The following is a 27,611-nucleotide window of genomic DNA, read 5'->3' as shown; positions in this document are numbered from 1 at the left end:
CTGGCCAGTGGCTTATATGAAGGGCTTGCTCAGAGTGGGCTGGGCAAACAGCCCTTCGTGTAGGCCACTGGCCAGTGGGCCCTGGGTTGTTTTGAAACCTTGGATTGGGGGCAATCCACCGTAAGCACCTTGGGGCCCACGCAGCCATAGCAGAGCTGGGGAGTCACCTGGGCGTCTGCCCGGTCCTGTGCTTCTCAGCAAAACCTGGATCTACAGCTCCAACCTGAGAGGTTTGTTCTGAGGATTAAATAAAGTGAAGTGCTCAGAACAGTGCCCAGGCAACGCCTGCAAGGAACTCAGCAGCTGTTGCTTTTTACCACTTTTCTTTCAAGGTGCAGCCTCGTGCATCTCCGCTGTTGTGTTTTCAGTGGCACGTGGCAGGCTTCTGGGTGCAGCAGGGGTGCAAGGGGTACCCAGCTCCAGGTCCAGTGGGGAGCATGAGACTGGGTGGGGCCAGGTGGGAGGCGCCACAGGGTTACTTCCTGTCTCTCCTGGGATCCTCACTGGGTTTAGGCTTCTCCATCTTTGAAAGTTATCGTCTGCTCCAGGGAGGATGTTAGGTGGCCCTGTTCCTCATGCGATCCTGGAGCCCAGGCCACACATGGAGGGAAGGCCCAGGAGCCTATCTTCACCTCCTGCTGACAGTGGGTTCCTCAGGGATGCAGAGCAGGCAGGTGGGGGCTACCTTGAGGCTCAGCTAAGCTGTCCCGTGGATGGGATTGTGAGTCCCGTCAAATGTCTTGGGGAGCCGAAGGCGGTGCTGCCTCCTCCATGTTAAAGGCAATGGGTGGGTTGGGGGTGTTGCTGAAGGCAGCGCCTGCTCTCACAGGTCCCATGAATGCTGTGTGTGTGTCCCTGTAGGATACCTGGTCCTATCAACAGGCTGAACCCGCTTCTGTTCCTGGGTGGACCTGGAGACCCTTCCTCAAGCTACAGAGCACCCAGAGGAAGCATGGCAGGAGTGGGCTCAACTTTTATTTGGAATCATTAAAAAGAAAAAATCACAGCAGCACATGTGGGGTCAGAAGGACCAGAGGGCGGGCGGGGCCGAGGGAGGGCAGTGAGGTCGGTGCAGCAGCACAGGTGGACGGGCCACGGGTGGCCAGGGACGAGGGCAGGAGCGTGGGCAGCCGCAGGTCACTCAAGGCGGGCACTCCTTGTGCTAGGAGGGGATGGTGTCCAAGGCAGAGGAGCGCTCCTCAGGGCGTCCGTGCTGGCCTGTAGCCCTTAGTCTCCCCCACTCTGGGCCTGGGAGAGAGAATGACCTGCACGCCCAGCTCCGGGCCCCAGCCCTAATGGGCCACCCTGAGTCGGCTGGGAAAGGTTGTCCCCTGTGCCTCATGCCTGAGGGGTCATCCGTGGGGGGATCTCCCACTCAGGTTCAGGGTTAGCCCTGCCCACAATCCCTGTGGGGGCTGCGGAAGGTCTGGTGGGCCCTGGGAGCCCAGGAGGGAAGCAGTGAGTCTGTGGGGGATGGGGTCTCTACCCAGGACCCCCCCCATGGTAGACCCCAGAAGCCCAGCTCCTACCTCCTCTGCCACTTCCTCTTTGGCTGCCTCACCCTCCTGTTGGGGGGCAGATGGCTTCAAGTCCTCCTGTAGGAGACAAAATGGGGCATGAGACCATGCAGAGAATGCAGAGACCCCTAGCTGCCCTGCAACCAGGGCCTTGTCTTCCCCCGCCTCAAGGAGGAGCAGAGGCCCCTCATGGCCTTGTACTTGGAGGGGCTGGAGGTGTTGGGGGTGTGCAGTTCAGACAATATCTGGGGCTCTGTCTGATGTTGCCTTCCAGAGGCACCAAGTACCCTGGAGCCCAGCTTCACCCCTCAAGCTGGTCCCCAGTCTCTGGGAAGCCCCTAGGTGGGCTTCATTGATGAGGAACCTGGGTGGGGTGGAGTGGGGGTGAGAGTAGGCAGAGGCCCCTGAAGCCCCAGGTCTGACCTCAGTAGCCCTACAAGGAAGGCCGATTGGTGTTCACATAGGGACTCTGAGGCCAGGCAGGCTTGGCATGCAGCTCAGGGCCTTCGAGCTCAAAGTGGTGGGGTGTGTCGGCATCAGATCAGGCTTGCTCCAGGTCCACTTCAGTCCCGAGGAGCATGGGTCCCTCTCCTTGCCTCCTGGACAGGCTCTGCGCTCAGGCTGGTCAGGGCCAGCAGAGGTTACACAATCCTCTCCCACTTCCCATCTTCTCCTATCTCCTGCACTCCATGCCAGCCAGACACTTGCGTGAGAGATCATGACAGCTGGGTATGTAGGACCACACTGGTGATTGGCCTGCACTCTGGCCTCAGCACCTGCCTCTGGTGGGGGGTATCCTGTCACCTCTGTGTTGCCCCAGGGCCATCCTGCCCCTTGACTGAGTGGGGCACAAAAGGGCAGTGCTGTGCTGGCTGGAGTCGGCCAGGCTCTCCAGGGGCAGGGCAGGTGGCCACCTGCTGAGTCCTGCCACCCTAAGGCTGATCATGAGGCCAAGGGCATGAGCGGCTAGATAGTCCCTGCTGAGGCCTTTCACAGTTCACTGGGAGATGAGTCATGACTGGTTTTTGGGTGTCACCAGGAAATGAGTCTCCCTTGAGGTGACTCCAAGGGCTCACTAGCCCTGCTCCAGGATTCACTAGGAATGCCCGGGCACCCTCACCCCAGCGTCTCTTTTGCTGGGGGTGAGGAGGGAGGGGCCTCCTGGGGCTCTGTGTATTCTGCCCAGGACCCATGATGATGATGATGATGATGATGATGGTCACCTTCCTCTGCTGGGTGCTCACATAGACCAGGAGAATCGCTTCATGGAGGTCATGGCCCTACCTCATCACACAGCCCAGGGAGACTGACACTCTCACCCCTATCTTGCAGATGAGGACATGGAGGCCCAAAGAGGTTCCTTCACTTCTCGAGGTCATACAACGAGGAAGGGAAACTAGGAGAGGGAGCAGCTGCCAGCTCCAAGGACATGGAGACCCTGTGCTGGCCCTGGAAGCAGACACCTAGGCATTGCCGCAGAGCCAAGAGGAGTAGGGCAGCCCCCACCCTTCCACCCACCCACTCCCAATGCAGGGGTTCTCAGTGCTGGGAGCCTCAGACTCCACCACCTAGGAGGTCTGCAGCAGGTAGGAGAGCTGGACGCTGCTCCCCCACCCCACCCCCAGGCTGGAATCCTAGCCCAGGCCAGCACCTACACTGCCACAGGGTCTCTCAGAGTACAGGCTGCTCAGGGGAATTCCAAGCTCACATGAACTAGCCATGGGACCTTAGGCACATTAATCTCTCTGGGCCTTAGTTTCCACACCGTCTCATGGGATTTTGTGTCTATTAAACGAACTAATAAGCGTACGATGCATAAAGCAGAGCTTGCTGTGTCTCAGGTGCTGGGACAACTCACCCAGCAGACACCCGTCCCTGGGGAGCGCACCACTGCTCCTGTGCTGTCTGCTATTGGGCCGCACACACATGTGTACATTCACACACATGTACACCCACACATTCGCACACAAATGCACCCGCATGCTCACTTAACACAAGTGCACACACACATACACAAAGGCAGCTGCACAGGGTAGGGTCGGAACCAGCACTGCTTTCCCACCACCAGGGGACGCTGCTTCCCTGAGGCTCCCAGCAGGAGGCAGCTGCCCCGCCCAGCGCAGGGAGGGAAGCTGGGCCCTGGGGGCGGGGAGAGTGCGACTCAGCCCCCGGCCTGGTGACCACTGCCCGGGAGGCTGTCTGTCACCATATGGGACCCTGTTTTCACTTATAAAATGTGGTGTCTCCTAAATGCTGAGAGCCGTCCAGAAAGAGTGGTTTTGAGCCTCACTTTCCTTGTCTATAAGATGGGCCCCCAAGTCCCCTCGATGGGGTGGTTGTGGGGATTCCAGACCCGAATGCAGGTCGAACAGCAAACACGGACCCCACCGTGCTCGGTGCTGAAACTGAAGCCAGCCCCAGCCCCCGTCACGTTTCCTGGGGTGTGGAGTGGAGTGATGCCGCCTCTACCCAGCAGCCTCTCTGGGCCCAGGAGAGGACTGAGCGTCTGAGGGCCGGGGCTCACCTTGCGCACCACCCCAGAGGTGAGGGCGATGTTCTCTGCCTCCTCCACGGTCTTGGCGGCCACAGTGTTGACGCTGCTCACCACAGCCTCGCTCACGGCGTTGGCCTGCTCCTTGGTCTTCTCGGCCACTGCGGGAGGACGCTGACTGGCCTCCGCCCCAGCCCCCAGGCAGGCCTGCTGGAGTCAGGCTCGCAGCCCCTTACCAGGAGCTCAGAGCCCTGGCTCTGCTGGGACCCTCCCCTGCTCCCTCAGACTCCAGGGCACCTCTGATGCTGGTGGGGCTAAGGAGACACCCACCCTAGTTTAGCCTCATGATCTGCAAGGGTCTGCAGGGCTTGGGACCCCAGTTGGGGGTAAGGCAGGACTCTAGGTTTGAGCCCAAGCACTAGAATGCAGGAGCCCAAGGGGTCCCAGCCCCCACGTGTCCCTTGGCCCTGAGGCTCCTCACCTGAGGTCACGCTCTGTACAACATTCTCCTTGGTCTTGGTTCCTGGGGAGGAAATGGAGCCGTCAGCCCAGACCCCACTCCAGGTGTTGTGGGTGGTCAGGACAAACACAACAGAACAGCTGGACAAGCTGCAGGGTCGGCAGTGGGGGCCGGGGCGGGGCGGGGGGAGTGAGGATGGTGTCTGTGGGCCAGTAGCCCCTTCAGAGAGCCTCTTCCTGCTGTGTCTGGAAGAAGTGGATGGATGGCAAGGGGACAGGACAGAAGGTGGGGGACAAGAGAGAGCAGGCCTGAGGTAGGGACACTGACTAGACCCAGGGTCCAGCCCCTGCCTGGGTGTGGCCGGGCCTCAGAAGCAGCAACAGGACGGGCCAGAGCTGAGTCATTGGTTTGACCTCCCCTTCCTCCTCCGGAGAGTGCCAGGAGAGGATGCGGGGGAGGGAACACTGAGCCTAGGTCTCATCCCCCAGCCCACCCCTTCTCTCTGGGGAGGGTGGGGATCCGGGGATCCGTGGCCTGGCTGCAGTCGCTCCCGTGTGGAGAGGGTGGGGGCCACCTGAGCACAGGCTGCTCATAGCTTCAGGGGCTCTAGGCTCAGGGTAGGCTGGTGTGCTTGGGCATGTCTTTGTGCATGCACAGACAGGTAGCCAGCCCTGTCTGTGGTCTCTGACACCCAGAGGCCCCGAGGAGGCCAGAGACAAACACACGTAGGTGTGCACAGGGCATTGTGGGTGCTCCAGGGTCTGGAGACCCCACCTTAATAGCCAGGACCTCACCCCCTCCCAAAATGCCTCCCTACGGCTGGGGAGTAGGGTCTGGCGAAGGTAACTGGGCACCTCATCCTCTGGCCACCACACTGTCCCACCCTGCCATGCCCCACTTACCCACATACATGACCCCCTCCTTGGTCTTCTCAGCTGCTTCTGTCACCCCCTGCTTGGTCTTCTCCACCGCACCCACCACGCCCTCCTTGGCGATGGAGAAGCCCTTCTTGAAGACATCCATGGTGGGTGTGCAGGGTTGGGCTGCTGCAGGATCTCCCTGCGAGCTGCGGGCTGGAGCTGGCTCGAGTGCTGCCGCAGCGGCTGTCCCCGCTGCCTCCTATTGACGCCGATGAAATATTGATGCGGAGGCCAGCTGGAGCCCAGCCAGCCCCGCGTGCAGTGGGGGCAGGGAGAGAAGGAGGGAGGGAAGGAGGCTCGGCCTCACCTTCCTCCAGGATAGGAAGGCAGAGACCAGGCTCCCTGGGCTCCTGCTGGCTCAGCCCAGCTCTCCTGCCCCGTGCCCTCCAGGGGCTGGGGGGGGGGCTAGCCACCTCCCGACCCATCCCTGTCCCTCATTCATTTGCTGCCCTGCCCACCCATGGGGGTAGCTCTAGCTGGCTGCTCTTGGCCCCGGGGGCGCTGTGTCTATGCTACAACTGGACAGACGGGCACAGAGAGGGGAGGCGCCTTGGTCAATGTCCCCCAGCATCCCAGTTAGGGGTCAAGGCTCCACATAGGCCTGTCAGGTGAGAGTGGCCAACCTCCCGCGGCCTGTGCTGTGCAGCTACCCACCAACATCCTGGATGCCGCTAGACCCTGGTTGGAGGATCTGAAGTGGGTGGGGGTGGGGAAATGAAGGACTTCCTCATGTCCTGGCCTCTGGCTGCATGCTGTGTGACCCCAGAATAGTCCCTTCCCTTCTCTGAGCTGAAAGTGCTGAGGAGGCATGAAGTGCCCCCCATTTCCCGGCCAGCAGTGTGGATGGGCAGCAGGTCCCCCGAGATGGACCTGACCACTTCCTGTGGCCCCACCTCGAAGTCCATGCTCTTTTCATGGCTCCCAGGGAGCAGGTTCCCATAAGGATGCGTTTGGTGGGGCCACCCGCTGTGCCTACCACATTCCCAGAGTCCCCTGAGCCAAGTCCTCCAGGATAGGAACTGGCTTGTGTGGTTGGCAGCGCCTGTGGGGGCCAGCCAGGGTGGTTGGGGGGCAGGACAAGACCCACCGGGTAGGCCGGCCCAGGCCACTTCCTCTCTTTGTTGTCCTCATATTTTCTTTTCCTCCTGAGATTTAACTTGAAGACAACGTCACTAGCAGTTTCTGGAGCCACTTGCCAAGGCTGAGTGTGAGCTGAGCCTGCCCCACCGCCAAGATGATCCTGAGCTTGCTGTTCAGCCTTGGGGGCCCCCTGGGCTGGGGGCTGCTGGGGGTATGGGCCCAGGCTCCCAGTACTAGGCTCTCGGATCTGCAGAGCTCCAGGCTACCTGGGGTCTGGAGGGCAGAGGTTGAGGACACCGGCAAGGACCCCGTTGGACGGTAAGAGGGCCTGGACCTTGGCAGAGGTCATGGAGTAGGATCTGAGTCCCAGCTTAGCTAGAGCAGAGCCTCTCTAGACCTCACCTCCCATCTGTGAAATGGGCTAATCGTAGCTATCTCCTGGGCCAGCTGTGAGGCTGAACAAGTCTAGCCTGGACTGGGTGTTTCAGGATCCACCTAAGAATGACAGGGAGTTCCCTGTCGGAGCCATGGCAGGGAATGGGGCTTGGGGGCTGGCGGGGAGGCACAGCTCCTACCATCAATCACCCAGCATGGGGCACTGGGGGACTGTGGCTGAAGCCATTGCCAGCTGGCCTGGCCATGCCTCCTGTTCTTCGAAAGAAATCAATTCTGAAAGCTGAGACCCAGCAAGGCTGCCCTCAGATTTTGATCTGAGTTCCCTGGGGACCTGACTGAGTGCCCAGCAGTGAGCAGAGAGGGCACCCTGCTCTCCACAGCGTAATCCGGGGAGCTCTGCCTCAGCGACCCCGCAAGTGGGCAGGATGGTCTTGCAACTGGACCCAGAACACAGCTTTCCAACATTGTATTTGTACAGGGCCAGGGTCCCTCCTGCTGATGAGGTATTGGGCCTGTAAGTCCCCCCTCATCTCCAACTGCCCCTCAGTCAGAGCAGCACGTGCTGTTTACGGGGCTAGTCTCGGGGCCAGGCACCTTGCCATGTGTATCTCAGTTCATCCCTCCAACATCCCCACTTACAGAGGAGGAGCCTGCGGCTCAGAGAGGCTGAGGGGCTTGCCCAAGGTCACACAGCTAAGGAGCAAGATCTGAATCTGACTCCAGAGCTCATAGTCAACTCTTTGCAGCACTCGGAGCCAGCCCCAACCCCCAGATGCTCCTACCCCCACCCTCCTGCCCCCGCACACCAGACCTGTTTGGCTAAGGGCATCTACATGGATGTAGGGAGTGAGGGGGGCCAACTTACACTTCTATGAGGTGTATGAGAGTCGCCATCGCAGAGCGGACCTGCCTGGGAGAGGTCTCATTTGGCTTCTGAATTGCAGGTTTGTTGGGTCCTTTCCTGAAAATGGATTTGACCAGGGAAGGGCAAGAGGCCCCTTAGTGAGGGGCTGGTGGCAGTGGTGTGGGGAGCAGTGGCTGAGCAGCTGGCCATGGAAAAACCTCATTCCAGCCTGCCACCAACTCTGCTCAGGGCTGGGAAGTGCAGGTGATTCTCAGTGGTGGGGCGGGGAGGGGGTGCAGGGCAGGGGCAGGGTGGATCCAGACACTCTGCTCTGATTTCAGCATCAAGGAAGCTCCACTCCTGAGTCTCAGGCCACCTTCCTCCTTTTGATGAAAGGGAGGATGGGGGGACCCGGTGGACAGGAGGGAGGAGGGAGCTGCTCCTCTTCCTCCCCGGGGTCTTGGTTGTGGGAGACATTGCTCCCTTAGCCCCAAGGAGTGAGGGTCGGGGAACTGCTGACGGGCAGCCCTGCAGGGGCCCTGCAGTCCTTCTCTGGGGGTTCTCAGAGTGGGAGGGTGCATGTACCTGGACCAGGAATGCCCAGGTGTCCCAAGCCTGGAAGCCCCCTGCCTGCAAGGCTCTCCTTCCCACATCCAGAAGCTGCAGTCTCCACAGGACAAGCCCGTGCTCTCTCAACAAGCCCGGATGGGCTGGTGAGAAAGGAAGGAAACGCCACGGCTTCCTGGGCTGATTGCTTCCCGTGCTCCTGTGACCAGGGAGGCGGAAGCGTGCTCCAGTCCCCGTCCCTGCAGCAGGGGAAGGGGAGGCAGATTGGGTTCCACTAGCAGGGGTGGTGACACTGACACCATCACAAGGAGGCACGGCTGCCAGAGTCAGGCATTCTGCCCTGCCTTTGCCGCTCACATGTTTCCAGAGCCCCAGGGCTAGGCTGGACCCTGGATGCAGGCCCCAATAAAACCCTTTGCAAGGAAAAGCTTGAATAGAACCACCATGTCCTCAGACTTCCCTGCGGTGGAGAGGTGAAGGGGTTAACTGCTTCTTAGGTTGCCAGGGACCCTGAGGGGCCCAGCCCAGGGAGTCGGCAGCCTGAGCATTAGGACTCTGGGAGGACAAGGCTCTTTCTGTGCCCTGACTCAGGGATGTCTAGAATGTGGGCGCCTCAGACCCAGGATTTGCTGTCCCAGTGGAACTCAGTCTGCGGTAGGGACCGTGCTGAGCCCCAGGCAAGGTGTCCTATCTATCACATTGCTGTGACAGCTCAGGGGGTGGGGATGCCGCCCAGGGCCACAGAGCTCCTACGTGACAGTGAGAGCCGGAGCCCACCCAGGCATTCTCTGTCCTGTCCCCCCAAGAGGGTGACCGTGTGGGGGATGCTGCTGCCAGCAGGCTGGTTGGCCCCAGTCACCAGCCTCAGGCTTCTCCTGACCCTCACACGAGGAGACTTGGGATTTTCCCAGCTGGGAGCTTGTGGCCCAGAGGAGTCCAGCATATGGCTAGAGGTCACACAGGAGCAGGGCGGAACACAAGCCACGATGCACCTTTTGCACTTGTTCCTCTCCCATCCTCACCCCCATGCCTGATCCCTGCCGGGCACAGAGCCCTTGGCATCAACAGGGAAGAGCCCCCACTGGCCAGAGCTGAAGATTCCAGAACCACGCTCAGGGGTTCTCGGCTCTGGGCTGGCCCCTGAGAGAGCCTCGGGCTTCTCTGCCAAGGCCCTTTTCTGACTCAAGGACAAAACCCTGTGAGTTTCTCCCCTGGAATGGTCAGGTTAATGGCTGGCTTCAGGGCATCAGAAAGCAAGGCTGCTGAGAACACGCCCTCCTTGCCAAGGAAACTTGAGGGCCCCTGGGAGGGCGTTTCCTGGCTGGGGAAGGGAAGGCATTCCACACAATCTGCATAATGGATGCGCCCTCCCCCACCTACAGGCTCCCTCCCCCTTCCCCCCAACACCCGCTCTGCTCTGTTTGCCGCAGAGGCACAGCTTCTTCGCATTTCAATGACGGGGGAAGTGCCTTGCTCAAGGTCACTGTGGGTTCAGGGAGGAGGAGGAGGAGAGGAGAGCACAGGCCACCCAGCTTCCATTTAAAGCTCCAAAGGAGTCCACATACCCTCCCATCTGGGTGGGGAAGCAGGTTGGGGCAACAGAAGACCAAGGGCAGCTCCAAACCAGGCCAGAGGAGCCCCACTTTCACTCTGGGTTGGCCACTGGGAGATGAGGGCACCCAGCAGGACTCCCCAAGGGAGGGCACAAAGATGAAGCCAGCCTGAGATGGAGGGGCAGAGGGAAAACTGGGCGCTTCAGCAAGGTGGGCCGGGGGCATGGGCATCAAGGGCCAGCAAGAAGCTGCCAAGAGCTGGAGGAAGCCAAAGCAAAGGTCAAGAATGTTCCCAGGGTTCTGGGCCAGCAGCCTGTACTATGCCAAGGGAGGGCCTGCCCAGGGCAGGGAGTGTGGGCAGAGAGAATAGCGGCGCTGAAGCCCAGGGTCTGGGCAGGTCAGCGGAGAAAGTTCCTGGGCAGGAAGGGTGGGCGGCATAGTTTCCACTTCCAGGAGCTTGAGGTGGAAAGTCCCGGTCACTCCTAGCAGACTGGCCCAGGCCAGGCGTGCCTGGGGCACAGGCCTTCCAGGCCCTCTGCAGTAGGTCAGAGGTTTGCGAGGAATGGAACTTTGTTTAGAGAGAGTTTCTCAACCCTGGCACTACTGACATTTTGGACTAGACAATTCCTTGCTGTGGGGTGTGGAGATGTCCTGTGCATTGTAGGTATTTGGCAGCATCTTTGGGCCCCGCCCATGAGACGCCCAGTCGTGAGTCGTGACAATGCACCTGGGGAAAGTCCCCTCTCCTCCCATTGAGAACCACTGGTCTAAGAGAGATTTTTCCCTAGGACTGAGCCCATATTCCAGGAGTTTCCATGGGGCCCCAGGTGGGTGTCTGTGCAGGCAAGCCTGTTACCTGTGGCTCCTGAGTTCTGGGGCCAGCGCCTTCCCAGCCCTCTGTTTCAGTGTTGACTGAGCATTCCTTCCTTCCATCCTTATGGTGAGGTGGCCCCTTTTTACGCTGACTGATTCCTTGGAGATGCGCCGGCCCCTTCCTGGTCTCTGTTCCCATTGGCTGGCATATCAAATCCTGAGCCAACACCCATCGTTTTCATCCTTTGGCTTTGGAGTCAGTCTTGATAGTTGTGAGAGAAACGCCCTACTCATTGTTGTCTTCCAAAATGTTCTTTCTTTTTTTCTTTTGAGACAGGGTCTTGCTCCATTGCCCAGGCTCAAGTGCAGTGGTTCAATATCGGCTCACTGCGACCTCCACCTCCTCGGCTCAAGCAATCCTCCCACCTCAGTCTCCCAAGTAGCTGGGACTAAAGGTGTGCACCACCACGCCCAGCTAATTTTTGTATTTTTTGTAGAGACAGGGTTGTGCCACGTTGTCCAGACTTGTCTGAAACTCCTGGACTCAAGCGATCCACGCACTTGGGCCTCCCAAAGTGCTGGGATTACAGGCATGAGTCACTGTGCCCAGGTTCCAAAATGTTCTTGATTATTCATCTGCATTTTCTTTTCCTGATGAAAATGATTTTATTTATTTTTTAAAGTTTCATTTTTATTAGTTATACATACTCATAGGCAGGGGAGTGGGCCAAATCCAGCCCCTCACCTCTTTTTGCTAACAAAGTTTTATTCAAGCACAGCCAGGCTGGTTCATTTACATATTGTCAGTGACTGCTTTTGTGGTACAATGGCAGAGTTGAGTAGATGGGACAGAGTTCATGTGGCCTGGAAAGCCTGAAACCATGGCCAGCATCAGCGGCACGTGACCTGTGCAGTCACACACAAAGCCCTGCCCTCTGGAGGGCTCCTCCCTGGGTGTCATCATCTTGAAATTCTTCATACTTTTTGAAGGAGAGGCCCCACGTATTCATTTTGCACTGGGCCTTGCAGATTATGTAGCTGGTCTTGTGTCAAATATTTACTATCTGTACCTTTAGAAATAAATTTTTTGATCTCCTGATTAGGAGTCAACTGGTTCTATAAGGCTTGTTGAGACGGTCAGAAGCCCCAGCTCCCTCTGGTCCCAAAGGCAGTGACTTTCAACTTTGCAGGTGATTCTTTCGCATTTACCTCTGTATCACTAAATAACATGCTTGCATTGCTGCTTCTTGGGAGGTAGCATTATCTTTTTTTTTTGAGACGGAGTTTCACTCTTGTTGCCCAGGCTGGAGTGCAATGGCGCGATCTTGGCTCACTGCAACCTCCACCTCCCAGATTCAAGCGATCTTCCTGCCTCAGCCTCCCGAGTAGCTGGGATGGAGATAGCATTATCTCTGAGTCAGATCTCATTCCTACCCCAAAGCAAATGCATGTGCATGTATTCATAGGGCCACATGTACTGCTCAGCATTAAGCCTTGAACTAAAGTGAAATTTTTTGCCCCCTTGCACACTTTTTGTTTTCCCTGTAGTAAAAATTTAGAACTCCCAGAGTTCTAAAATTTCATGTGTCTTGCTTTTTTCTTTTGCTTATTCCGTGTCTTTATCACTAACTCAACTCCACACCCTCAGCCAGTTGTCCACATCTGCTCTCTACACTCTCATTCACACCGGGTGTCAGAGCAGCTGCGTCTTCTTGGAGATACGTATCCCAGAGCCTCCAGGTATGTTCCGATGTGGACTGCTGCCCTTATACCACAGCCCATTGTCGTCCTGGGGGTTCCCTTCACCTGGTTTTTATGTTGGAACCTGTTTCCTGATCCCGTGCCTTCTCTTTCTTGATTTTCTCTGTTGTTTTGTTGGAGTGTTTCCTGTGGCACCACGGTTCTGCATCCTGGGTGTACCATGCAATGACCCAGAGAGCCTTAAAATGCTGGTGCTCAGGCCCTAACCTCAGGGGGTCTGGGAGACTATTATTTTTCTTTCTTTTTATTATTATTATTATTATTATTATTATTTTTGAGACGGAGTCTCGCACTGTCACCCAGGCTGGAGATCTTGGCTCACCACAATCTTCCGGGTTCAAGCAATTCTCCTGCCTCAGCCTCCCAAGTAGCTGGGATTACAGGCGCCACCATCATGCCTAGCTCATTTTTTGTATCTTTAGTAGAGAAAGGGTGTCACTATGTTGGCCAGGCTGGTCTCAAACTCCTGACCTCGTGATCTGCCTGCCTCAGCCTCCCAAAGTTCTGGGATTACAGGCATGAGCCACTGTGCCTGGCCTCTTTTTATTGATTTTTGTAGAGATGAAGTCTCACTATATTGCCCAGGCTGGTCTCAAATTCCTAGTCTCAAGCAGTCCTCCTGCTTTGGCCTCCCAGTGTTGGGATGACTGGCATGAGCCACTGCACCTAGCCCAAGACATTATTATTATTATTATTATTAAGATGGAGTCTTGCTTTGTCACCCAGGCTGGAATGCAATGGTGCAATCTCCACTCACTGCAACCTCTGCCTTCCGGGTTCAAGTGATTCTCCTGCCTCAGCCTCCCAAGTAGCTGGGATTACAGGCGTGCACCACCATGCCCAGCTAATTTTTGTATTTTTAGTGGAGACGAGGTTTTGCCATGTTTGCCAGGCTGGTTTGGAACCCCTGACCTCAAGTCACCCCTCTGCCTTGGCCTCCCAAAGTGCTGGAATTACAGGCATGAGGCACCACACTCGGCCCCAAGACTATTATTTTTAAAGTGCCACACAATGGTTTTTTGTTTGTTTGTTTGTTTTGTTTTGTTTTGTTTTTGTTTTTGTTTTTTGAGGTGGGGTCTCACTATGTTCTCCAGGCTGATCTCGAACTTCAGGCCTCAAGCAGTTCTCCCACCTCAGCCTCTTGAGTAGCTGGGATTACCGGTGCAAGCCACCACATCTGGCTTGCATGATGGTGTTGATGTGCAGGCAATATTTCAAACCACTGCTCATCAGGTAGTCTCCTGATGAGGGATATGTGGGAGGTAAATGTTCTGAAACCTGGGTCATTTGAAAATGTCTTTATTCTCACTCCCACACTGATTCATAGTTAGGTTGGATATAGGATTCTGGGTTGTAAATTATGTTTCTTCCGTAGTTTGAATGCAATCCTCACTGTGTTCCAGTTTCCAATATTGCTGTTGAGAGATTCAAAGCCATTCCAATTACCGATTTCGTATGCGTGTGTTTGTCTTGGTTTTCCTCGCTGGAAGCATATAGAGACCATCTTTGTTCCCAGAGTTCTAAAATTTCATGATGACATGTTTTGATATAAGTGTATTTTCATCATATTGCAGGTAATTGGTGCTGCTTTGAATCTGGAAATTGAAGTCCTTCACTTCCGGAATACGTTTTTGGTTTGTTGTTGAGGTCTCGCTCTTTTGCTCAGGCTGGAGTCCGGTGGCGCTGTCATAGCTCACTGAAGCTTCAACCTCCCGGGCTCACAGGACCCTTCCACCTCAGCCATCTGAAGAGCTGGGACTACAGGTGCACACCAGCACACCTGGCTAATTTTTCAATTTTTTTGTGGAGATTGAGGTCTTGCCATGTTGCTCAGGCTGGTCTCAAACTCCTGAGCTCAAATGATCCTCCTGCCTCAACTTCCCAAAATACCGGGATTACAGACATGAGCCACCATGCCCAGCCTGATTTTTTTTCATTGATGATTTCCTCCCTCTGTTCTCTCTTTCTGAAATTTGTACTATTTCAATGTTACATTTGCAAGACTGGTCCTCTATTTTTCTTTTCTCTTTCCAATTTTTCATCTCTTTGTTTGCTCTTTTAGGGAAATTTCTTTACTTTACCCTCTGACATTTCCATTAAATTTATTTTCATTTCTACTGTTATGTTTTTAATTTCCAAGAGTTCTTTTTTGTTCTTTGAATGTTCACCCTTCCTCTCCCATCCCCCCCTCATTTTTTTTTTTTTTTTCCATAGCTTCCTGGTCTTGTGTCTTGGATGCAGTAATTTATTTTATCAACCTGGAAATCTTAGTGCAAATGTTTGAGTGGTTCTCTTCTCCTTACGCAGGCTTGGTTTTTGTCCAAGTTGGTATTTTTCTGTTTGCCCACTTTGACCTCTTTTTTTTTTTTTTTTTTTTTTGAGATAGGGTCTTGCTCTGCACCCAGGCTGAAGTGTAGTGGCATAATCATGGCTCACTGCAGCCTCGAACTTCTGGGCTCAATCAATCCTCCTACCTCAGCCTTCTGAAGAGCTGGGACTACAGGCACCTGGCTAATTTTTTGTAGGGATGAGGTCTCACTATGTTGCGCAGGCTGGACTCAAACTCCTGGGCTCAAAGGATCCTCCCACCTCAGCCTCCCACAGTGCTGGAATTACAGGCATGCGCCACTGTACTTGGCCCTCTTTTGGAATACAATGTTTCTCGGGTAAATCTTGGATGTCTGCTTACTTGAGAAAGACTGAGAAACTGACTGGAAGCTGGGGTGTATGGATACCCTTTTCTGACCGGTTTTGTCATAGGATCTTCTGGTTGGCTATTTTTATGGGAGAACCCCTGGTGTCAGCAGCTTTGGGTCTTTTCCTCTTAGGCTGGCTCATTTTCCTGAGAAACTTTTCCAGTCTGCTGCTGAGAGGATAAAGCAGGCTAGGGGCTCAGCACTCAAAATATGGTCACTCAGCTGGGCACGGTGGCTCATGCCTGTAATCCCAGCACTTTGGGAGGCTGAGGCAGGTGGATCACGAGGTCAGGAGTTCGAGACCAGCCTGGCCAACATAGGGAAACCCCGTCTGTACTGAAAATACAAAAAAATTAGCTGGGTGTGGTGGCGGGCACCTGTAATCCCAGCTACTTGGGAGGCTGAGGCAAAGAGAATCGCTTGAACCTGGGAGGTGGAGGTTGCAGCAGGCCGAGATCACGCCACTGCACTCCAGCCCAAGCGACAGTGCAAGACTCTGTCTCAAAAACAAGAAAAAAAAAAAAAAAGTCACTGGAATCCCCCACCCTTGCCTTTCCCAGCATATCCCTGTGTGACAGTGCTTGACGGCCCCAGGACAAAAACCGGCTCCAGAGACTAAAATCCAGGCACTGACAGTCACTTTATCACCAAGGCCTCTGAACGCTGCTTTCTAAGAGCTCACAGATGTGGCCACTTCTCCCACGTCCACCATCACTCAGTCCAAGCTGCCATTATCTCCCCCCAGACCCTGGACACAGCTGCCAACATCTTGCCCTCCCATCCTCTCTGCACCCAGGAACCAGGGTGGCTCTTTCACACCACTTCCCTGCTGAAACCCCTCCATGACTTCCCATGCCCTCAGGACATAGGCCAGCTCCTCCGCTGAGGTCTGGCTTCTCCTTTCATCCCAGCCTCCTTCTGCAGCCCCTTCGTCACCCCCATGCACCCGTCACATCCGGTGCCTCATCCAACTTTCTGGCTTTAAGACATAGCCCCATTAGCTCCTTCTCCTAAAAGTCTCTGCAGATCCTAGCACCTCTCACCCATTCTAAGAGTGCCGCTCTCCCTGGGGAGCCTGAAGGGAAAGTCTGTACCTCCACATCCACACCCTGAGCTTGAGCGCAGCACCCGGCACCCAAGAGGAGCTGAGCTGTACTGTGCCACGGAGATCATTGCCACTTGCCACTTTGATGAGATCTGTTCTGGGAGCTGGCTGCCTGGGGAAAGGCTCTCTGACCACTGCCACTGACCCCATGGAGTCAGCCGCTGGGCCAGTGAACTGGGGCTCCGTCAGCATGAGCGTCCCCCCGCTCCTGGGATCACCACAGTGCATGCTGGTGAAGGGCCAGGATGGAGGGGCTACCTCTCAAGTGTGCAGGATACTGAGTGTGACCTCCAACCACCTTGCATGACCTTGATGTGGTGGCCATCCCAGAGAGGACACTGCTCCACCCAGCTGCTTACCTTTCCTTAGGACAACTGTTTGAAAGTCCCTTTCTAGAATGATCCTAATGGGCATGGCCAGGGAGCTGGTCCCTCACATAAGTAGCAACTGGGCAGGCTGCCAGGGCAGTTCGAATGGGGCAGTGGAGCTGTGTTCACAGAACACTTGTCAGGAGCCAGGCACCTGGTGTTCCTCTGCCCACTTAAAGGAGGGCATTACCATCGCCATTGTATAGACAGGGAAAGAGAAGCTCACTAAGCGCCTCACTTGGGGTCACACAGTCAGAACGCATGAGGGATTCGAACGCAGGACTCTCCAGCCCCAGCTGCACCTTGGTAGCAGGAGAAACAGCGAGAGCTTTCTGGCTCTGCGGCTAACCTCACCAAAGGGAATCCATGCAGACAGCTGCAGTGCACATGGTGTTTTCCCCACACTCTGGCTGTTAGTTTTGTTGGCTAAAACAGTCATCACCCTGGAGCTGCTTTTCACCGTTCTAGATTTTGGTGGGTTTCTCAGCCTCTCTGTGCTGGCTCGGGGAGGCTTCGGGAACGGGGTAGAGCAGGTGCCCTCTTTGCAGGTAGGGATTGTGAAACATTTGTTCTGGAGCCCAGGGATGAATCATGCAGAGGGCTCTCTTCACAGGATAATGGATTCCAGAATCCCAGCACTGCTCCGGCAGGAGGTGGGGACCGGCGGCTCTGCACTGGCACCCCCTGTTGACCTGGGCGTGGCTCAGCAGCCTTCTCCTCTTGCTTGTTTTCCAGTAACTGGTGCCCCTACCCGATGTCCAAGCTGGTCACCTTACTAGCTCTTTGCAAAACAGAGAAATTCCTCGTCCACTCACAGCAGCCATGTCCGCAGGGAGCTCCAGACTGCCAGAGAGTCAAAGTCATGTGAGTAGGGGAGGGTGGGCCATTCGCCCAGGCCTGGAGCGAGCCCTCCCTGGAGTCACTGAGTCAGCCCTCCTCCTCCTCCAGGTACCGCATGGCCCACAAGCCAGTGTACCAGGTCAAGCAGAAGGTGCTGACCTCCTTGGCCTGGAGGTGCTGCCCTGGTTACACGGGCCCCAACTGCGAGCACCACGGTAGGGCTCCCTGCTGCCCCCCTCCCCACTTGACCTCTGATCCCCAAGGTCAAGCAGCTCCTCTGACCACTGGGGTCAATATCTAATGCTTTCTTTTGCAGATTCCATGGCAATTCCTGAGCCTGCAGATCCTAGTGACAGCCACCAGGAACCTGGGGATGGACCAGTCAGCTTGGAACCTGGTGTGTTGCTTTCCAGAAGGGGCAGGCAGACAGGCAGGCAGGCTGCTGGGACCCACATAGCCAGCTGGCCCTTTCTCCTGTGATACAGCACTGCCATTTCAGGGAAACCTTGCCTCCAGAATCAGCAAGGCCTCCTCTGTGGCCTGCACCACCTCCCACCTTGAAGGCCAGGCTCACAGGGCCCCCAGCTGCCTGCTGGCCAAGCACAGACACCCTTTTCCTTCACCCCATCTTCTGGGAAGTACTGGTTCATCTGACACTTTCCTTGTCCCCTGAACCACACAAACCCTTGTGCCTGGAAAAAGCATTCTCACCCTTCCCCATAGCCCTAACCAGAGCCAGGAAGTCATACTGCCCTTGGTCTTGGAGTCAGCACAGGAAACCCACCAAAAGACATCATTTGCAGCAGGGCCCTTCAAGGCTGTGCCCAAGATTGAGAAAGCAAATGAGTTTCATTATGTGGTGAAGTATTTATTGACAAGGGCTGCCAAGAATGAAGTTGTGAGGCCATGTGCATGTGCTGAGGAGGGGAGTGGACCATGATTGCTGTGGGTGTAGGAGGCAGGATGAGGGTTCACTTGCTATGCATTTGCCCTCCAGGGGCTTAAGGCTTCTAAGCTCCTGCTCAGAGGACATCAGCAGCTACCTTCCCTGCTCTCAGCCCTCAACGATCCTTCTCTGAACCTCGTGATCATCCCAGGCCTGGTGAGTTAGCCCTTGACATTTATGTCTGCTGTGTATTTAGGCCACCTGGCTGCAGCAATCAGTGAGGTTGAGGTGCAACAGGAACAGCAGGAACACCTTCTGGGAGATCTCCAGAATGATGTTCACCAGGTGGCAGACAGCCTGCCAGGCCTGTGGAAGGCCCTGCCTGGTAACCTCACAGCTGCAATGATGGAAGCAAATCAAACAGGGCACGGTGAGTGGCAGGCTCTAGGGGCTGAGGAAGAACCTGGTCACATTGAGGGGAGGAGGGGAGGACCCCACTGGTCCCAGCCTGGGAGGAATGTCTGCTCCTGCAGGGCTTGTGTCACACCACACGTCTGTTGCAGAGTTCCCTGACAGATCCTTGGAGCAGGTGCTGCTACCCCATGTGGACACCTTCCTACAAGTGCATTTCAGCCCCATCTGGAGGAGCTTTAACCAAAGCCTGCACAGCCTTTCCCAGGCCATAAGAAACCTGTCTCTTAATGTGGAGGCCAACCGCCAGGCCATCTCGAGAGTCCAGGACAGTGCCGTGGCCAAGGCTGACTTCCAGGAGCTTGGTGCCAAATTTGAGGCCAAGGTCCAGGAGAATGCTCAGAGAGTGGGTCAGCTGCGGCAGGACGTGGAGGATCGCCTGCACGCCCAGCACTTTACCCTGCACCGTTCGATCTCAGAGCTCCAGGCCAATGTGGACACCAAATTGAAGAGGCTGCACAAGGCTCAGGAGGCCCCAGGCACCAATGGTAGCCTGGTGTTGGCAACGCCCCAGGCTGGGGCAAGGCCTGAGCCGGAGAGCCTGCAGGCCAGGCTGGGCCAGCTGCAGAGGAACCTCTCAGAGCTGCACATGACCACGGCCCGCAGGGAGGAGGAGTTGCAGTACACCCTGGAGGACATGAGGGCCACCCTGACCCGGCACGTGGATGAGATCAAGGAACTGTACTCCGAATCAGACGAGACCTTCGATCAGATTAGCAAGGTGGAGCGGCAGGTGGAGGAGCTGCAGGTGAACCACACAGCGCTCCGTGAGCTGCGCGTGATCCTGATGGAGAAGTCTCTGATCATGGAGGAGAACAAAGAGGAGGTGGAGCGGCAGCTCCTGGAGCTCAACCTCACGCTGCAGCACCTGCAGGGTGGCCATGCCGACCTCATCAAGTACGTGAAGGACTGCAATTGCCAGAAGCTCTACTTAGACCTGGACGTCATCCGGGAGGGCCAGAGGGACGCCACGCGTGCCCTGGAGGAGACCCAGGTGAGTCTGGACGAGCGGCGGCAGCTGGACGGCTCCTCCCTGCAGGCCCTGCAGAGCGCCGTGGACGCCGTGTCGCTGGCTGTGGACGCTCACAAAGTGGAGGGCGAGCGGGCGCGGGCGGCCACAGCGCGGCTCCGGAGCCAAGTGCAGGCACTGGATGGCGAGGTGGGAGCGCTGAAGGCGGCCGCGGCCGAGGCCCGCCACGAGGTGCGCCAGCTGCACAGCGCCTTCGCCGCCCTGCTGGAGGACGCGCTGCGGCACGAGGCGGTGCTGGCCGCGCTCTTCGGGGAGGAGGTGCTGGAGGAGATGTCTGAGGAGGCGCCAGGACCGCTGCCCCTGACCTATGAGCAGATCCGCGTGGCCCTGCAGGACGCCGCCAGCGGGCTGCAGGAGCAGGTACTGGGCTGGGACGAGCTGGCCGCCCGAGTGGCGGCCCTGGAGCAGGCCTCGGAGCCCCCGCGGCCGGCAGAGCACCTGGAGCCCAGCCACGACGCAGGCCGCGAGGAGGCCACCACCACCGCCCTGGCCGGGCTGGCGCGGGAGCTCCAGCGCCTGAGCAACGATGTCAAGCGTGTCGGGCGGTGCTGCGAGGCCGAGGCTGAGGCCGGGGCCGGGGCTGCCTCCCTCAACGCCTCCCTTGACGGCCTCCAAGACGCACTCTTCGCCACCCAGCGCAGCTTGGAGCAGCACCAACGGCTCTTCCACAGCCTCTTTGGGAACTTCCAAGGGCTCATGGAAGCCAACGTCAGCCTGGACCTGGGGAAGCTGCAGACCATGCTGAGCAGGAAAGGGAAGAAGCAGCAGAAAGGCCTAGAAGCTCCCCGGAAGAGGGACAAGAAGGAAGCGGAGCCTTTGGTGGACACGCGCGGCACAGGGCCTGTGCCGGGTGCCTTGGGCGCGGCGCTCTGGGAGACAGGTGAGTTCCTGGACCAGGGAGACTGGACTAGTCTAGGAGGCCAGGGCGGGCTGGCGGCAGCTCTTCTGCCTCCAAGAGGGCCAGGAAGAAAGAGAACAGCATGGCCATCGGTCATCCCATTGGGTCCATCTTCCCCTTGGCCCACCTGCTTTTCAGGGGTGTGGGCCTCTCAAGCTACCTGGCTTATAGGGAGACAGGAGAAGTCACAAAAACCACCTGCTAGTGCCATAGCCCGTGAACGGCAGAGTCTGGAGGCTACATGCACACCTGGGCTGCATACTGCTCCTGCTGCAGAGAGGGGAGCACCTCCTGCCCTGCCAGGGCAGCCCTCAAGTCCCCGCATCTCAACTCTTCACCTCACCCCCCTTCATTCCCATGTGCGTTTAAGCCACTGTATCTAGGTAGAATGTGGATAGGGACTGCGGCCACTTGCAGCCCCGCTTAGCTACTGTTTCACTTTCCATGATTTTAGTTTCTTTTTTCTGTTTTTTTTTTTTTTGTTTTTTTGAGATGGGTCTCACTTTGTTGTCCAGGCTTTGTTGTACAGTGGTGGGATCATGGCTCACTGCAGCCTCGATGTCCCCAGGCTCAGCTGATCCTCCCACTTCAGCCTCCAGAGTAGCTGGGACTTACAGACATGTGTCACCATGCCTAGCTAATTTTTGTACTTTTTGTAGAGATGGGGTCTTGCTATGTTGCCCAGGCTGGTCTCAAATTCCTGGGCTCAAGCAATCTACCCACCTCAGCCTCCTAAAGTGTTAGGATTACAGATGTGAGCCATGTGCCCAGCCTTGATTTCAGTTTCTTGCATTAACCACAATGAGAAAATAGGTGAGTACAGTAAAATAAGATTTTGAGAGAGGGAGAAACCACATTCGTATAACTTTTATTGCAGTATATTGTTATAATTGTTTTATATTTTATTATTGTCATTAATCTCTTACTGTGCCTAATTTACAAGTTAAACTTTGGCATAGGTATTTACATAGAGGGGGAAAAAAGTATATATTGGGTTTAGTACTGTCTGAGATTTCAGGCACCTGCTAACATCTTGGAACACACCTCAGTGGACTGTACAGGGAAAGCCATGGGCCCTATAAGGAGCTCATTCCCTCTGCAAATACAGTTAACCTGCCTGACCGCTCTGTGCTAGTCCCCTTCCTGGGCTTTACCACAATGACCCATCCCAACAGGTCAGTGACACACTCATCAGCACTACCACCTTATGTGAAACTGAGGCACGAACAGAAGTTTCCTGCTCGCACAGCCAGTGAGCAGCAGAAGAGCACTGTCTTTAGGGTGCTCGTTCTTCCCCTCCAAAAAGCCCTCCATGGCTGGTCCCTGCAGGGCCCTGGGCCTGGGAGCTGGCTTTGAGGTTGAAGGGATGTGCGACCAAGCTTCCCATCCCCTCCCTGAGTGTGGTCCTGGGAGGGGGACAACTAGGCTCTGTGTCTCAAGTGACTCTCTCTGTCAGAGGCTGGCCTTGGAACTGTGGCCACACCCCACCCACACACAGGGCCAAGTACAAGGCCACCATCTTGGCCATGGCCATGTGCAGTCTGGCGTGTGGCAAGTCCAAGGCCTTGTTGAAGGTCCCGTCCCAGGTAGCCCCTGCCCCTGCTGACCCTCCTATGGCCCAAGAGGCAATGTGGAGCAGTGGGAAGCACCCAGGCTCTGGCATCACTTGTCTGTTTCTTCCTCAGTAAAATGGCAGAATCCCTACCCACGTCAAAGTTGTGTTATGAAGATTGCTGCGTTTACCAAATACCTAGCAGGAAGCTTACCTCATGTAGGAATGCAGTCAACGTTTTCCCATTTCCCCAGCATTTTCAGGGTCCAGGCTGTGTCCACCTACACTGACACTTCTCTCTTGTTTCCTCTTGTGGTGGTGCAAGGCTTCAACATGCTGATGACTTTCAGAATTTGCCTCATGGTTTGGAAATGTGTTTACCATGACGATATTTATTTCAAAAAAATGTTTTCCTTCAAAACAAATTTCCAGGCTGGGCGTAGTGGCTCATGCCTTTAATCCCAGCAGTTTGGGAGGCCGAGGCGGGTGGATCACCTGAGGTCAGGAGTTTGAGACCAGCCTAGCCAACATGGTGAAACCCCATCTCTGCTAAAAATACAAAATTAGCCGGGTGTGGTGGTGGGCGCCTGTAATCCCAGCTACTCAGGAAGCTGAGACAGGAGAATCACTTGAACCTGGGAGGCAGAGGCCACAGTTAGCCGAGATTGCGCCACTGCACTCCAGCCTGGGCAAGAAGAGCAAAACTCTGTCTAAAAAAAGAAAAGAATTAGCCAGGTGTGGTGGCAGGCACCTGTAATCCCAACTACTTGGAAGGCTGAGGCAGGAGAATCGCTTGAACCTGGGAGGCAGAGGTTGCTGTGAGCCAAGTTAGCTCCACTGCACTCCAGCCTGGGCGACAGAGTAGGAGTCTGTCTCAAACACACACACACACCCACACACACCCCAAATTTCCCTTTATTTGTCTGTAGGAAGGCTGTAGGGCTTGAATGTGTGCCCTGCAGGGAAGCACACTCTTGAGTTTGCACAGCCCTTCCCACATCTTAGGGCCTGTCTGGCGAAAGGCTGTGTTGGGGGGTGTTGGGGGGGGGTCTCCCTCTGCGGCGAAACTCCCTGCGCAGGCGCCCGGACGGAACGGCCGGAACAAGGGCCTAGTACCAGTAGAGGGCGCTGCGGGCCGGCCTGCCTTCGGCTAGGCGAGAGACCCACCTGCTGGGTGTTAGGGGAATTGCAGAGGCAGCCGCTGGCCTCTGACTTGGCACAATCTTTTTTTTTTTTTTTGAAACGGAATTTCACTCTTGTTGCCCAGGCTAGAGTGCAATGGCGCCATCTCGGCTCACCGCAACCTCCGCTTCCCGGGTTCAAGCGATTCTCATGCCTCAGCCTCCAGAGTAGCTGGGATTACAGGTATGCGCCACCACGCCTGGCTAATTTTGTATTTATAGTAGAGATGGGGTTTCTCCATGTTGGTCAGGCTGGTCTCGAACTACCGACCTCAGGTGATCCGCCTGCCTTGGCCTCCCAAAGTGCTGAGATTACAGGCGTGAACCACTGCTCCCAGCTGACTTGACACAGTCTTAACACAAATGGGAAAGCTATTCTCAACTGTCTAATTCTCAGAAAATCTTCCAGAACTAGAGAAAAGCAACATTTTTTTATTCAAAAGTCTTGCTGAATTGGGAGTCAAAGAGCTGAGGCTCAAATTCCGGGAGCCAAGTCAGTAATTGCTCAGCAAACTGCTCCTTTACAGGCTTTGGTTTCATCACCTAAGAAGTCGGGACCTTGTTTTAAACCCCTACAGAGGGAGCAGGTTGAGGAACCCCACGGTAGACATGATCTCGTTGGTGCCAAGGCCAGTGTCACAGCCAGGACCCAAGTAGGACTCACCCTTCCTGTGCCGTCTCATGACCCTGTCCCCACCTGCCCAACCATGCTGGTCAGGCAGCATGACTGGCTTCTTCCTGGCTGTTTGTGTAGCCTCCACACATGGCAGCTTCCTCTGCCTCTGCCCGTGCATGGGCCCAGCACCAGTGTTCTGTCTGTGTTCCTGTCCTAAGGCTGGCCAAAGTGCTCCCTGCAGAGAACCAGAAGTCAAGAGATTCAAGGTCTGCTCCCAGGAGGCTTGGTAATTTACTAGTTGTGTGGTCTGGAGCAACAAGCTTTTCCTTTCTGGGCCTCAATTTACCCATATGTAATCTCAGGGCTCTGTGCAACATTTTGAAAAACTACATTAAGGTGACCAGCTCACACCTGTAATCCCAGCACTTTGCGGGGCTGAGGTGGGAGGACGGCTTGAGCCCAGCCTGGGCAACAGAGCAAGACTCTGTCTCTACAAAAAGTGAAAAATTAGCTAGGCATGATGGCACGTGCTTGTAGACCCAGCTACTCAGGAGGCTGAGGTGGGAGGATTGCTTGAGCCCAGGAAGTTGAGGCTGCAGTGAGCCATGATCTCAATGCACTCCAGTCTGGGCAACAAGAGACCATTTATCAACTAAAAAAAAAAGACCAGCTTTAAGGGGCTTCTCTTCCCTGGCTTCACTTGCTCTTTCCTTCTTTCTCCAAGGTTCTGTCTTCAACATCCAGGAGGATCCAACCTTCACAGCTCTGCAAATACCTTCCCAGTGTTAGCATTATTATTACCTTGAGGATGGATATTTTCTCCCTTTCCCCTGAGTATCTCAAGATTCCTAGCAAGTAGTGGCCTGGGAGTCAGAGACCCGTGTTCCCGTCCCAGCCTGCCATTTACAAACCATGTAACCTTGGGCAGCCGGTGAAGGATTCAACCTGTTTTGTCAATCAGGAATACTGTCTCTCAAGGAAGGTGGAAGGAAAAGGAATCAAACAAGAAAGTGCTTTGTGGCTGGGCATGGTGGCTCACCTGTAAGCCCAACATTTTGGGAGGCTGAGGCTGGAGGATCACTTGAGCCCAGGAGGTTGAGATCAGCCTGGGCAACATAGTAAGACTCCATCTCTAAGAGAAAAAAAAAAAAGCAGGGGGGCTGCAGTGTCCTGCATGACTGCCACTGCACTCCAACCTGGGAGACAGAGTGAGACCCTATCTCAAAAAAAAAAAAAAAAAAAAAAACAGAGCGTTTTGTTAAAATGTTAATCAGCTGAGACAACAGACTTGCATTTTCCTTCCTCTCAATTAGTGAAAAACTAAGAATTGGCCATCTAGCTCTGCTCCTGCAATAACACTGCTGTTGGGAATATCTAGGTTATCTAGAAATAGTGACCTATTTCCAGTGCTAATAAGGTGAGGACAGCGGGTCTCAGGGTTTAATTTCCCACCCAGTGGCGTAAGGGATGAGTCACTGAGCACTTTCATGTTTCAGGATCCCCTGTGGCTTTCTATGCCAGCTTTTCAGAAGGGACAGCTGCCCTGCAGACAGTGAAGTTCAACTCTACGCACATCAACGTTGGCAGCAGCTACTTCCCTGAACATGGCTACTTCCGAGCCCCTGAGCGTGGCGTCTACTTGTTTGCAGTGAGCGTTGAATTTGGCCCAGGGCCAGGCACTGGGCAGCTGGTGTTTGGAGGTCACCATCGGACTCCGGTCTGTACCACTGGGCAGGGGGGTGGAAGCACAGCAACGGTCTTTGCCATGGCTGAGCTGCAGAAGGGTGAACGAGTGTGGTTTGAGTTAACGCAGGGATCAATAACAAAGAGAAGCCTGCCGGGCACTGCATTTGGGGGCTTCCTAATGTTTAAGACCTGAACCCAGCCCCAATCTGATCAGACACCACAGACTCGCCCAGCTCTCCCTGGCCTGGGGCTCTGGCCAAGGATGGGCTGGAGGTCACTCAGTTGGTCTGTCTTTTCCCTGGAAACCTTCTGCAAAGACAGTGTGGTGTATGTGGCCTCCCTCTAGCTGCACGGGGCTTGGCCATTTCTCCATGATGAGAAGGACTGGAATGCTTCTTCGGACAGGACATGGTCCTAGGAAGCCTGAACGTTGGCTTGGCATGCCTTCTCAGACAGCCTGGCCTGGGCTCCAACTCTTCGCCACACCCTGTATTCTACAACTTCTTTGGTGTTTTGCTCCTCCTGTGGTTGGAAACTTCTGTACAACACTTTAAACTTTTCTCTTGCTTCCTCTTCTCTTCTCCCTAATCGTATGATAGAAAGACATTCTTTCCCAGGAAGAATGTTTAAAATGGAGGCAACATTTTGGCCAACATTGGAAAGCACTAGAGGGCAATGGGATTAAACCAGCCTGCTTGGTCTCTATTAGTAATGGAGATGACAGTCTGGCCAGTTAAGGGAAAGGAAATTAGTATCTTTAGTTTCAGTCATTCCTTGTATGATATGGTTTGGCTGTGTCCCCACCTAAAATATCATCTTGAATTGTAATCCCTATAATCCCCACATGTCAAGGGAGAGATCAGGTGGAGGTAACTGGATCTTGGGGCAGTTCCCCCATGCTGTTCTCGTGATAGTGAGTTCTCATGAGATCTGATGATTTTATAAGTGTTTGGTAGTTCCTCCTGTGTTCATTCTCCTTCCTGACACCTTGTGAAGAATGTGCCTTGGTTCCTCTTTGCCATCTGCTGTGATTGTAAGTTTCCTGAGGCCTCCCCAGCCTTGAGGAACTGAGTCAATTAAACCTCCTTCCTTTATAAATTACCCAGTCTTGGGCAGTTCTTTATAGCAGTGTGAAAATGGACTAATACATTTGTATTAACCTGTAATTTAAATTTCATGTCTCTTTCTCCTTGCCTTACATAGAGTAAAGGCCAAGACATGCCAAACGTGAACTAAAATGTGTAGGGCCTTCACCTTTTTTACTTCCTCCAGTATCTTGGGACCATCATAATTCTTGTTAGCATCTCTAACTGGGAGGCAGCTGAGGGAGGAGGGAAGGTAGACTGTAAAAATCCCCCTCAATAATGATCAAATTTGGAATAAAGTGATGCCCTTCAAATCTCTGCCTCATTTACTTCTGGAGGGCAAAAATAATTGGTAGAGTAGGTAGAAAAATATGGGACAATGTGAAACTATGTGGGTAAATGTGACTTTGATTATTCCACGCCCTGTTATGTAGCATGCTTTCAGTTCTACAGTATACAGATACAGTATATTCCTGTAATATACCAGCATACGGTTTTCAAAAAAATTCAGATCCTAGAGCAAACTGGCCTGAGAAAGCAGTTGTCTGGCTATCAGAAACAAGGGTTTTTTTGATATTAGGTACTCAAAATTTGTTGAATATAGTCTTCTCAGATTGCTGAGGCAGGAGAATTGGTTGAACCTGAGAGGCGAAGTTTGCAGTGAGCTGAGATCGTGCCACTGCACTCCAGCCTGGGAGACAGAGCGAGACTCCATCTCAAAAAAAAAAAAAAAAAAAATCAGATTGGACTTGGTAGTGAGTTGCTTGTTGGCGTTAACAAGGTTACCAGCACTTC

The 27,611-nt window shown here is 54.9% G+C and overlaps 2 protein-coding genes across 4 annotated transcripts; one reads left to right on the top strand and one right to left on the bottom strand.

Annotated features, from left to right (window-relative positions):
* Window positions 1-955: 955 nt before the first annotated feature.
* On the bottom strand, window positions 956-8,389 carry SNCG (synuclein gamma). Of its 2 annotated transcripts, XM_023226049.2 has the most exons (7): window positions 8,294-8,389; window positions 7,730-7,825; window positions 5,371-5,587; window positions 4,490-4,531; window positions 4,042-4,215; window positions 1,530-1,595; window positions 958-1,248 (listed from the first exon to the last, which is right to left on the bottom strand). In XM_023226049.2, exons 3-6 carry the CDS (start codon window positions 5,489-5,491, stop codon window positions 1,558-1,560), a joined length of 375 nt encoding a protein of 124 aa, XP_023081817.1. In that variant the 5' UTR covers window positions 5,492-5,587; window positions 7,730-7,825; window positions 8,294-8,389; the 3' UTR covers window positions 958-1,248; window positions 1,530-1,557. The 2 variants fall into 2 exon arrangements, with proteins under 2 accessions (XP_023081816.1, XP_023081817.1); XM_023226048.2 differs by lacking the exons at window positions 7,730-7,825; window positions 8,294-8,389 and having other exon boundaries at window positions 956-1,248; window positions 4,042-4,169; window positions 5,371-5,601.
* Window positions 6,496-27,130, top strand: MMRN2 (multimerin 2). Of its 2 annotated transcripts, XM_023226047.1 has the most exons (8): window positions 6,596-6,729; window positions 6,773-6,786; window positions 17,307-17,435; window positions 17,520-17,626; window positions 17,728-17,808; window positions 18,554-18,727; window positions 18,861-20,678; window positions 25,542-26,169. In XM_023226047.1, exons 3-8 carry the CDS (start codon window positions 17,326-17,328, stop codon window positions 25,922-25,924), a joined length of 2,673 nt encoding a protein of 890 aa, XP_023081815.1. In that variant the 5' UTR covers window positions 6,596-6,729; window positions 6,773-6,786; window positions 17,307-17,325; the 3' UTR covers window positions 25,925-26,169. The 2 variants fall into 2 exon arrangements, with proteins under 2 accessions (XP_023081814.1, XP_023081815.1); XM_023226046.1 differs by having other exon boundaries at window positions 6,496-6,786; window positions 25,542-27,130.
* The last annotated feature ends 481 nt before the right edge of the window (window positions 27,131-27,611 follow it).

This window comes from Piliocolobus tephrosceles, chromosome 9 (genome assembly GCF_002776525.5).
Source record: "Piliocolobus tephrosceles isolate RC106 chromosome 9, ASM277652v3, whole genome shotgun sequence".
NCBI classification, from domain to species: Eukaryota; Metazoa; Chordata; class Mammalia; order Primates; family Cercopithecidae; genus Piliocolobus; species Piliocolobus tephrosceles.
This window is presented reverse-complemented; position numbering and strand designations above follow the sequence as displayed.

Bases quoted from the DNA above. Each gene is read 5' to 3' on its own strand.
- MMRN2 (XM_023226046.1), top strand. From the start codon at position 6,623: ATGATCCTGAGCTTGCTGTTCAGCCTTGGGGGCCCCCTGGGCTGGGGG. The intron at 6,787-17,306 runs GTAAGAGGGCCT...CTTGTTTTCCAG, and splicing joins GGCAAGGACCCCGTTGGACG to TAACTGGTGCCCCTACCCGA. The intron at 17,809-18,553 runs GTGTGTTGCTTT...CTGTGTATTTAG, and splicing joins ACCAGTCAGCTTGGAACCTG to GCCACCTGGCTGCAGCAATC.
- SNCG (XM_023226048.2), bottom strand. From the start codon at position 5,491: ATGGATGTCTTCAAGAAGGGCTTCTCCATCGCCAAGGAGGGCGTGGTG. The intron at 4,170-4,489 runs GTGAGGAGCCTC...GTCCTCCCGCAG, and splicing joins TGTACAGAGCGTGACCTCAG to TGGCCGAGAAGACCAAGGAG. The intron at 1,249-1,529 runs GTAGGAGCTGGG...TCTCTCTCCCAG, and splicing joins AAGAGGAAGTGGCAGAGGAG to GCCCAGAGTGGGGGAGACTA.